Genomic DNA, 12,500 nt, shown 5'->3' on the forward strand with positions numbered 1-12,500 from the left:
ATGTCTGTCAACTTCCATTTTAACTGTGTTTCCTCCAATAAAACCTGAGAGAGGTTGGTTTCTCTCAATTTGTTAGCTTATGGGCCGAAATAGAGAGTCATGTGGGACTGTCTCCTTCGTGTCCACGAGAGAGAGAGAGAGAGAGAGAGAGAGAGAGAGAGAATGCAGATAACCTCAGGTGTCATGATGGAATTGGATTAAGGCCCGGCTCAAGTCATAGGATGAAACTGCGCATGAGCAATGTGTGTGTGTGTGTGTGTGTGTGAATGAATATATGTACTGTACGTGTAAAGGAGAGAAAAAGAAATGGGTTGCAAAGCATGATAAATTTAGATCAATGGAAGCTCGTAATATTAGTATATACACATGTCCTCACACATACACACAAATGGATCCATAATACAGCAAACAAAAAACATAGCAACTGTGGTCAAACCTGTACCGCACGTGTTACATACACGTTTATACATTGTAAGTCGAGTACATACATGAGAGCAAAGCACTGTAGTATTACAGTGTTACAAATATTATTCATGTCAATGCGTCAGTAATGTAGCTTCACTGCGTTCCATTGCTATCGCCGATTCGTCTGTCATTGGCTCAGTTGTTTGCCGACGATGACTAATGTACAAGTCGCAGCCGTCGCATACATTACTTCACAAAGATGAAGAGAAATAAAAGATGGTGGCAGTCAAGGATATACAGTGGAAGGGTCGAATACAATGGTCGAGAATTACTCACTTCCATGGAGTTACAAGATTTAACAGATGACAGAGAAACTGAAGTTTGAGGGAAAGAAATACAAATCTCTTCTTTAGAATAGATTGAAAAATATTACTGTTTTAAACGAAAAAGTGTTCTATATTTGTTAAAAAAAAAGAAAAAAAAAAAGGTTGTACTGAATAGTCATTGAAGGAAGAAATGCTTGCAGTCTTTTAACTATTCATATTATCAGGCTAAGCAAATAAAAAGTGATGATTCCTATATTTACCTGGAATAAATACTTCATAAAGCTTGTCATCATTTTCAAAATGATAATCTACAGAGATTGGATAACACACACCCTCTCTCTCTCTCTCTCTCTCTCTCTCTCTCTCTCTCTCTCTCTCTCTCTCAAAAATATCAGTTCTTAATCTCGTTACGTCTAAATTATCGATAAAGGTAATCGGAGGGGATCAGACTAAAAGATTCTGCTTCTCCTTGGTGTCATTGAGTAAAGCCACTCAGCGTAGCCAGTTGATACACGACGTGCAATTCACGTTCCGTCCACACATTTCGAAACGCGTGATGTACCATCCCTTTGATGTGACGGGTATTTTACCGACAATTGGCGGGAATGACCGCGCTGTTGCACAACCTCGTGCGCACAATCACGGGCTCAAGTCATCGTCCACACTAGCTTATTGTTACAAGAACATGTTGTGTTATGTTCTATTGCACGTGTGTGTCTACCCGGCTTAATGCTATTGCATTTTTATCTCTCAATCTCTCCCATACTTATAGTAGAAAAACCTGTTTAAGCTTGCTTTCGCATGTTTAATATTGTTTGAGTTTTTGTGACACTGTTGCTCTCAACTGCTTGTATATAAGCTCGTTACCTGTTGAATGAACATCACTTGCATCCACCTCACCTCTCTTTTAGAATTTAACAGATATGTTGCCACATTGGTGACCCCTAGAGTGACTAGTCCATACCACCTTTTTTACCCACCCATTCTCCCTACCATTTATACTATGCCGCCTACTGAATCTGACTCTTTGACATACGCCCGACTCAATGAAACTGTTGTCCTTCGTCAGCAGACATGCGTTTGCCTGGTTCCAGTACGCTGAAGTTCAGTTCCGCATTAAGGGTGTGACTCGCTCAAGCAGAAAAGCAGACTATGATCTAGCGGCAATCCCTGAGGACGCTTCCCCAGAAGGCTTCGATTGTCTTTACAACCAAGAAGACACCCTCTATGCATACCTCCTAGAGCAGTACTCATAATCACCAGCGGCCCATATAGCCAAGCTTTTTCAGCTCTCTCAAAAGGCTGTTGGGGGACCAAAAAGCTCTTCTCACCCTCAGGGAAAGGACCAGTATCGCACACCTGTAACCCGACGAAGGTGGCTCTACTCGGGAAGCGAATATACTTTTTGCCCTTTGGGTATGACACCTACCAGAACCTGTCTGCGCTGCCTTCCCTAATGTCGATATTTTGCCTATGATGAACCTGATGACCAAAGCCAATGCTCCTATGGACAGCTACTTCACCACTTTCAAGACCTCCATCAATGCCTCCTGACAAAGAAGACAACCATCAAAGACTGATTAAAGCTGACGTGATAGTGGTAGGTCACAGATGTCTGCCCCATGACATGCCGGAGGGGCAACAAAGCCGCCCACAACCCACACACGCCCCTCCAGATTTGGGGCTGCTGCGAAGAAATGCGCTGATGGTTATCAGTGGCTAAAAAACTTGAAAGTAGTGGCTGGCTTCCCCTGTCACTAACCCTTTTCCTTTTTACATGATGCAGGTATGCGTGTGAGGTTTTGGGTAGACATTGGTGCTTGCCATTCTCCTCTACCAAAGTCACCCTCCCCCAGAACATCTGCCTGGTAGCTGCAAATGGATCTGAGAAACCCACCCACGGATACGAAACACTCCCATTGTTTGTTTGGGAGTGCCAAATGCCTTTTCAAATTCCTTGTTGCCAATGTAACATTGCCACTACCTGGTGCGGATTTCCTCACACATTTCCACCTTCTGGTTGATGTGGCACATTGACACTTAGTCAATGCAGGATCATACTCGTTGACGCCTCCTCAACCTGGCCCCTCTGACCTTACACTCCACATCATTGCACCCATGGAGGCCTATACCTATCTTCTCATGTCATACCCAGAAGTCTTCTGTCCAGAACTTCCCCAAACGGCCATGGTTCCAACCAAGAACTGTATTTCATCATATCAATACGAGAGGGCCAACTGTGTTTGCCAGATTCAGGCATCTGGGCCCAGATCGTCTGACAGCCGCTAAACAAACATTTGCCAAAGTGAAAGAAAGGGCCTTTGCCAAAAGGCCTCAAGCCCATGATTGCCACCCTTATACATCGCCCTCAACAGAGAGTGCTCCTTATACCATTGTAGTGATTACAGGTGTCTGAACATGCAGACAGAACCGGGTCACTACTCTCTCCCCAGCATTGCTGATGTTACTTCCTAATTGCTCAAAGCAAAAGTTTTCTCCACTTTTGACCTATTGCAGGGGTGTTATCAGGTGCCCATGAACCCAGAACACATCCTCAAGACCACCATCATCATCCCCTTTGGTACATACATATTTAATTCCTTCTGTTTTGGCCTTTATGATCCTTGGGCCACTTTTCAATTCCTCATGAATAGCATCTTAGAGGACCACCCTTCTGTGTATGTTACGTGTACAACATACTTGTATTCTCTTCCTCCAAGGAGGAGCACCTCCATCACCTACAAATCGTTTTCTACCACCTACAACACCACTTAAAATAGAATGGTCTTGTAATCCGGTACGGCAAATGTACCTTTGGCGCCAATGAAGTATCATTCTTAGGGCACAACATTACTCCTGAAGGTGTCCAGCTGTTCAGAACTACCCCACACTTTTGCCCATCAAAGCACTGAAAGAATTTGTGGACATGATAAATTATTATCACCAGGTCTTTCCAAGCATTGCCTCCACGTTTGCACCCCTCTAATTATCCCTCAAGGGCAAGCCAAAACACCTGAAGTGGGGTCCCCTTCAGCAAGCAGCCTTCTACAACTCAAAGAATGCCCAATCAACTGCTGCTGCTCTCACTGTCCCGTGCCACATGCCCCTCACATTCTCTCCACTAATGCCAGTGACATATATATTGATGTAGTACTCGAGTAAGTGGTCAACAGCTCACCCTGCCCATTGACCTTAAGTAGTAAACTGTCCAAGGCAAAATCTGGCTACTCTACCTTTGACTCTGAATATCTGGTGGTGCATTTGCTGTCCGTCACGTTGGTCACTTCTTAGAATGTTTGCCCTCCATCCTTCGCATGGACCACTTCTCTCTGGTGCATGCCTTCACTTGACAGTGCTGTCTTCTCTCCACCGTGGCTGAATACAGTTACATCCTTCAATATGCTCCTGGGAAAACTAATGCCATTGACAGTGCCCTTCCAAAAAGCACATTCACCATCATTCACCTGGGATTGGATTACAATGCCTTGGCAGAAGCTAATTAAAATATCCACAGTACCAAACATGTAGGACATCTGGCACATCCCTCCATTAGGAAGACTTCACCTTTGATGACTCTAATGCACTGACAGGTGTTCGATTTTATCAATAGCCTCTCATATCCCTTGAACTGATCTACTGCATGGTTACAGAATGCGAAGTTCATTTGGCACGGCATTACTGAGGATGCTACGGATTGAGTCCACGCTTGTACTTCATACCAAACATCTAAAGTACATTAACATAAGGATTCAGGAGTGGGGACCTTTCCTTAACTTCAGTGCCGTTTTGCCTAACATTCACGTCGATGTAGTGGGTCCTCTACCCACATCACAAGGGCACTGTTTTCTGTTTACCATCATTGACAACTCCACTCGTTGGCCTGATGCCTTCCCCATGCAAACTGCTCCATCGCCTCTTACATCTACCTAACTCTCAAGGTGGATAGTGAGATTTGGTGTCCCTGAGCATATTACTTCTGACAGGGATACCACTTTCACCACTCAATTGTGAACATCATTAGTGAATCTCCTGGGCATCACCCAACATAAGACAATCACCTAAATCCCTGCAGCCAACAGAAAGTTTGATCCTTTTCATCGCACCCTCAAAGCAGCTTTGATGTACCACCACAATGACTACAACTGGTTTACTCAGCTTTCCTGGTCCTCCTGGGATATGGACCTTTCCAAAGGATACCCTTAGCAGCTAAAATTGTGTATGGCTACCCGTTGGTCGTCCCTGGTGAATTTTCTTTCATCTGCATCCTCCTCGATCAATATCCAAATCCTACGTCACTTTGTGGGAAAATTTATTCTCTGCTGCCAAACTTACAAGGCCCTAGCGAAGCAACACATACCGAGAGATTTACACAAAGCATGTCTCATTGCTCACCAACACTGGGAAGCCACTGATGACGCCCCCTTACACGCCCTTTCCTCGTGTTCCATCGCACACCAAAGGCTTTGTTAATCAAGATTCATGGCAAAGAATACTAGGCTTCCATTGATCACCCAATTCTTGCATATCTTCTGCAAGATGACCCACCTACAGTTCACCTTTCTAAAGTAGGGTGCCCTATTTCATGTGTCTTTTAGGGGAGGAGCCATAAAGCTATTGCTTTATTTATCTCTCGGTCTCCTGCACTGATAATAGAGAATCCTGTTCAAGCTTACCATTGCCTGTTTCGTGTTTGAATTTTTATGACATTATTGCTCTCAACTGATTTATTGCTCTCAACTGATTGTATATAAGTTCGTTATCTGTTGATTAAACCTCACTAACATTCCTTTCGCCTCTCTGTTAGAACCTTACAGATGCGTTACCACAAACCCTACATTCGGGACTATAAGCGAAAATTGAAGATAGGGAAAAAAATGGGAAATGTTTTAAACACTACGAAAATGCTTATTGATATTAGAACATGGAATGAAAAGGACAATGAAAGGATTGTGAGGGATATGGATATTAATAATTTTTAGGATAAGAATTATTTATATCAGACAATTCTTCATAGGCTTTCCTAGTTCTAAACTCCGTTCCCTTTTACCTCTGCTTTCTTTAGACACTGGATTATATTAGTCTTTGCCCATCAAAGTAACACTATATATCTATTTCCTCTGGTTTATAAACTACGCATTCCAAGCACATACAAAGCCTTAAGATCACAATACTATATATTATTATTAGTGTTTTATCCAATATAACACTAAAAATCAGTAAACATCGTTGGATACTGAATAATGCATTCGCAAGTATTAGTTTAAGTATAGCTTCTGATCAATACGTTTGCATCAATATTTTTGACAACTGAAACGACAATATGAAAATTGAATCGTATTATTTCAGTCACATATGTTTGTATTCTAATGCAAAAAAGGAAACAAGCTTGAACATCTTGCAGTCCCAAATAAGATGCCATATTCGAAAAAACGACCAAAGTTAGATTTTTTTTTTTCGATAAATAATGTATCTCAATAAATTTCAGAATTGAATAAAACACTAATCCAAACTCAGACCCGATACGATAAAAGTTTACATAAATCAATAAGCTAATCATATCCATGTAGGGGAGACCTTTCATATATTCTGTAAATTTTTGGGATATCATTTTCACTTGATAAGAGGATACTGCTTACCCTAGTCCCAATAAAGGTATATATATATATATATATATATATATATATATATATATATATATATATATATATGTATATGTATATGTATATGTATATGTATATGTATATATATATATATATATATATATATATATATATATATATATATATATATATACAGCAACAAATGCACCGTTTCTAGTCAAATGCAGGACAAAGGCAGGATTAAGACATGTCATTCATGTCTGGGGTTTTGCTTGTTTTAACACCACTACGGATTGGTGATGGTAAAAGACCTTAGTCTGATCGTTCACAGCAAACCAACCTAGTACGGGTGGCTCTGAATATTACAGATTTGCTGATCATGACGATACGCAAACCTTTCATCAAGTTCAGGTATCCCCACTTAGAAAGGAATATACATATATATTTATATATATATATATATATATATATATATATATATATATATATATATATATTATATGTATATATATATTAGGGAAAGTATGCTCATTCTTATCCGTTGGTATTTGGGTAAAAACGAAGACCCTCTTAGATTTTGCTGAGAAACTTCAAAAACATTAAAAAACGTTCAGGAAAAGCTTTAATTTTGTATCATACAACGTTTTTATCGACTTATTTAAACTCTTGGTGTGCTATAATTATTGTAAGTCAGGTAAAACTTGGAGTTGTAAGTTCAATATCAGCCTATTAAATTAGAACAAGAAAACAGGGCTGGAAAAATAAGTCTAAGAGAGAGAGAGAGAGAGAGAGAGAGAGAGAGAGAGAGAGAGAGAGAGAGAGAGAGAGAGAGAGAGAGGAGAGAGAAGGTTAGGAATACCAATAAAAAGAAAAGATGAAGGTTGGGAATACCAATAAAAAGAAAAGATGATAAGGTAATATCTCTCTCTCTCTCTCTCTCTCTCTCTCTCTCTCTCTCTCTCTCTCTCTCTCAAGACTTATAAGGCCTTCGGAGTAAAAATTTCGGATGGCATCAGGTAGAGAGAGAGAGAGAGAGAGAGAGAGAGAGAGAGAGAGAGAGAGAGAGAGAGAGAGAGAGAGAGAGAGAGAGAAAATAATATTTCTCATCCGCTTTTCTTTCTCTGGCATTCCAAACCCTTTTCTCTCTCCCTCTCCCCCCTCTCTCGCTCTCTCCCTGCCCCTTCTTTTTTTTATCTGATGCCATCCGGAATTTTTTTCTTTTTTATTCCAAAGGCCTTATCTCTCTCTCACTCCATTTAACGCGTTTGTTGAACGGACTATTCCGGTTCCAGCACCTTTTTCCTTCGTAAACAGGAAACGTTTTCATGTAGACCTTGAACTGGAAACGTTCTTCAATACTATTTTACTTCTCATATATTTTATATATGAAATATGTTTTTAATGTTTTTACTGTTTTCAAAATATATTATCTTAATTGTTCATTACTTTTTATATCGTTTATTTATTCCCTTATTTTCTTTCCTCACTGGGCTATTTTTCCCTGTTGGAGCCTTTGGGCTCATAGCATCTTGCTTTTCTAACTGGGGTTGAAGCTTAGCTAATAATAATAATGATAATAATAATAATAATAATAATAATAATAATATGTATTCGTAGATTATAGACTTTTTGAAAATTGGGAATTTATATGTTAAAATTCGGGAAATTTTAGCGTTGTTGAACATTGAGAAAAATATATTTCCGTTAAGAATTTGGAAAATTATATTCTTTAGAATTGGGTAAATTATAGCCTTGGTCAATTTTGGGATAATTATACCCTTCGAAACTGGGGAAATTATATTCTTGAAAATTGTAAAACCCAAATTCTTCCAAATTTTTAGAATTTATTCTACGAAACTGTTTTAATTTTATGCATAAAATTTGTGAAAATTATATTCATTATAATTGGAGAAATTATATTCTTATTGAAAATTGGGAAAATTATATTACTGTTCAAAACGGGAAAAATTCTATTCATTTTTTAAATTGGGATAATTATATTCTTGTTTAAAGTCGTTAAAATCAAATTTTTCATAACTGGGAAAATCATTTTTTTTTTGTTCAAAATCCTGAAAATAAGATTAAAATAATTTTATACCCACCGCATAAAATATTGAATCCATCTGAACTACAAATTAGATTTGAAATTTTTCACCATCAAAGATATAAATATTTCAGTGATTTAAAAACACTAGAGAGAGAGAGAGAGAGAGAGAGAGAGAGAGAGAGAGAGAGAGAGAGAGAGAGAGAGAGAGAGAGAGAGAGAGAGAGAGAGAGAGAGAGAAATTACTAATATTCCATTTCCATAAAACATGGATAATAATTACCATTGTTATAATTTTTTCCTATCATTATAATGTAATCTAAATAAATAATGGAACACATTTCTTTTTGATTAATTATTTACCAGAGAATTTGCTTGCTGGATAACATTTCAGTCCCAGGAGCCTATTGCCAACGGTTCCTGACTTTCTATTGACGTCACCCATCCAAGTACTGATCTACCTTAATCTTGAATAGATGCAACGATCGAAATACAATCCATATTGCAAATTGTCGCTGTATGACGCTCATTGTGGGTCACACAGTAACTTGGAAAATTGATCTAGTTTTAGGAATTTTGAACATATGGCTCGCAGCTGGGGTTAGGGAGGCCATTCAACATTTAGTAGAGGGCTATAAAGTGGGTGCAGCTAGGGGCCTAATGGATACCGCAAAGGCAAGTAATGCTTACGGTGTACCGTTGGAAATAAAATTAATATATTACCATCTTAAGGGACTATAGCAACAATAACTGCAGCCATTTCTAGTCCACTGCAGGACAAATAATTCAGTCATGCCCATATTCATCACCAATTGCGGATTAGTGACGGTGGGAGATTTTAGTCTGCTCGCTCACAGCAAACCAACCTAATATGGGTTACTCGGACTAGTACAGCATCGCTGATCATGGCAATACGGTAACCTTACTCAGAACTCAGAATGGAGCTAACGTGACGCTAAAGAAACCTAATTTTCTTTTAGCATTTTTTATGCATTATGATCTGATTTTCTTTTATATAACCAGTTTTTATTATTTCTTGCTCTAAAGGTAACTATAATTAAAAAAAAAATAAACGTTGATATTCATTTTTACCATTGATGAAATACAATGAGGATTTTACCAGTCAGAATTGGGCCAAAAAGCAAAACATGTTTATCATAAGATTAGCCATATTTACTGTATTCATTCGCTTTTATTTAAACCTACCACCTATCATATCTGTTAATATAATCTATGAATATATTTATCTTATACAATAGAAAAGCATTAGATATACCATTTTCCCACTGTCAGTCACATTTCGATCACGGAACAAAATGTGTTTATCATAAAATCGACTGCATTTACTGTATTTATTTACCTTCATTTCATTCTATGAATATCTGTTTACCTAACCTATGAATATCTTTCTCTTATACAACAGGAAAGAATTAGATATACCATTTTTCCAGTCTCTATTCAAAGTAATACAAGAGTAAAGAATTATAGTACTTTATCAATCTATATTGAAAAAAAAAAAGACTGTCTTTGTATTTATCATAAGGAGTGCCATATTTAAGCCGACGGGCAAGGGCCCATTTATATGCACGGCCCCATTAGTTGCCCAACTGGCATTCTCACCGAGTGCCAAATTCACATGCATAGCCACATTCATATGCAAGGCTGCGGCCTTCCTGCATGTGATAGCATTTATGTGGTGAAGTTGTCGGCATATGCTGTTTACTTTCATTGCTTCCGAGTATTAATTTGGTCTATCTTTTTACATATTTTAAGGATTTTATACACACATGATATACTGTAGATACAAATGTATATATTCGCATTATATATATATATATATATATATATATATATATATATTATATATATATAAATATATATATATATATATATACATACATATACATATATATAAATAAATATATATATATATATATATATATATATATATATATATATATATATATAATATATATATATACACACACACATATATATATATATATATATATATATATATATATATATATATATATATATATATATATATGTACTACATGATACAAGAAGTTATTGGTCATAATGATGTCCTAGTCTCTCTGGTATGATATAATGAGTTGTAACATTATAAAAACAAACTCTTAACATAGCAACGAAATACTCCTATGTCGGAGAAACCATCTAGACGTAGAGCCGGATCCGAAGACAAGATGGGAATTATTAAATCAAGTGACGCAAATCGCCTGGAGACCCGGGGAGCGTAAAATGGACCCAGCTTTGGGACCTAGAGAGGACTATCGCTATCGGGCGAAGGACACCCGAATCTCGAAGGCTTTGCCTCTAAAACCTCGACGACTCCGCGTTCAAAACAGTTTTATGTCGAGTGAGGGCATAAGGTTGGGAAATCCCTCTGGGAGCATTGGTGCTTTGGACCTTATGGGCGTCGGCTGGTAGGCTCCGAGGTTATCCCTGGCCTCTGAGGACGAGGTAAAGAACCAAGTAATTGTCCGTTTTGGGGGAATTGCTTTTCTGTTGCTTCGTGGATGTTTTCTTGTTGGTCAGTTGTTTATCTTTCGTTGTACTTTTGTTGCTATTCTACTGTTGATATATTAATATTGATATAACAATAAAGATAATGGTAATAATATCAATATCAAATATAAGTTATCATAGTTATTTTAATTTTTTAATTATTACAATACTAACAACTTTATATTTTATCACACAAACCTAATAAGTCCTGGAAAAAAACGAATTAAATTACATGAATGACGTAAATATATTTTTATGATGAAGGTTATATAAATACTTAAATTCTTTCTTATCCTTCTTCATATCATCATCCTTATCATTGGAATGTAATAAATAGAGGTAAATTAATAAACAGCTACGTATGTAACATAAAAAGGCCAGGAGTTTCTTTGAAATAATATACTCACTTGAGGAAACCAAAAAATAAAATAAAAGCATAATTGGAATATCTATTGAGCGTGGAAATGCCTGACGGAAGAAATCTAAAGAGGAAAAGCCACGAATAGAGGAAAAATAGAAACATCGAAGAAGAGGAGTAGCAGTAGTAATAAGAAAGTATTAAGGAGGAATATAAAGGAAGCAGCAGAAGTGAAATAAGTAGCAACTGTAGAATCAGGAGGAGAGTAGCAGCATTATCATATCGAACGAAAAGTGTGGGCGGGTGAATTGGCCCGACGGGCATCATTAATAAGAGTTTGGTAAAGAGAGGAAAAGGGGTAGGGTGATGTGGGGGAGGAGGAAGGGGATAGCTTAGGATAAAAAAGGGGGGAGCCTTTGATTGATGGTTGCGGAAACGCTGGCGAGATGGATGAAGCGCTGAGTGCCGTCCCGTTCTGCATCCATCATCCACATACAACCAGGCGGAGGAAGAATGGCCTGTCATCAGTCGTTCTTGGAGCAGTCTATCATCGTAACACCATCCACCTGGATGTGGCAGCTACGCAAGAAGCGAGTCGACCGCCACTTTTGCATTTTAGACCCGGCGCTTTCAGAGGCGTCCCTCCAGTTCTCACGCTTTTGAAAAGGGATTAGAACCGACATAAAAACATTGTTGCCTCCAGTTCTAAGGCGTTTTGAATGGGAGTTAAAACTTACGTATAGAGACTGTTCTCTCCAGTTCGTTGGGTTCTGAAAAGGGATTAAACCAACGTATAGAGAACATTCTCTCCAGTTCTAAAGGTTTTGATAAGGGATTAGAACCAATGTATTGAGATTCATTCCTACAGTTCTAAGGATTTTGATGAAGGATTGTGACCAAGGTATAGAGACTCTTCCCTCTAGTTCTGAGGGTTTCGAAAAAGGATTAGAACCAAGGTGTAGAGACTTATCCCTCTAGTTCTAAGGATTTTGAAAAGAAATTAGAACTTATGTACTTTAGAGATTTTTCTCTCCGGTTCTGAGGGTTTTAAAAAGGAATTAGAGCCACCGTATAGCGACTTTCCTCCATTTCCTACGCAATTTAAAATGGATTAGAACCGACGTATAGAGACTGTTCTCTCTAGTTATAAAGGTTTTGAAAAGGGATTAGACTCGAGGTATAGAGACTTTCCTCCACTTCTTACGCTCCAGATAAGTGATGAGAACCACATATAA

At 38.1% G+C, this 12,500-nt stretch overlaps 1 protein-coding gene across 1 annotated transcript in view; it reads left to right on the plus strand.

Annotated features, from left to right (window-relative positions):
- The window catches only part of LOC137615942 (octapeptide-repeat protein T2-like), a 92,615-nt gene that overhangs the window by 16,676 nt on the left and 63,439 nt on the right, over positions 1–12,500 (plus strand). The window contains exon 4 of the mRNA XM_068345626.1: positions 7,104–7,179. Coding sequence (XP_068201727.1) covers positions 7,104–7,179 — 76 coding nt within the window. The remainder of the gene's footprint in view (positions 1–7,103; positions 7,180–12,500) is intronic.

The sequence above is a fragment of the Palaemon carinicauda genome, chromosome 22, assembly GCF_036898095.1.
Source record: "Palaemon carinicauda isolate YSFRI2023 chromosome 22, ASM3689809v2, whole genome shotgun sequence".
In the NCBI taxonomy this organism is placed as follows: domain Eukaryota; kingdom Metazoa; phylum Arthropoda; class Malacostraca; order Decapoda; family Palaemonidae; genus Palaemon; species Palaemon carinicauda.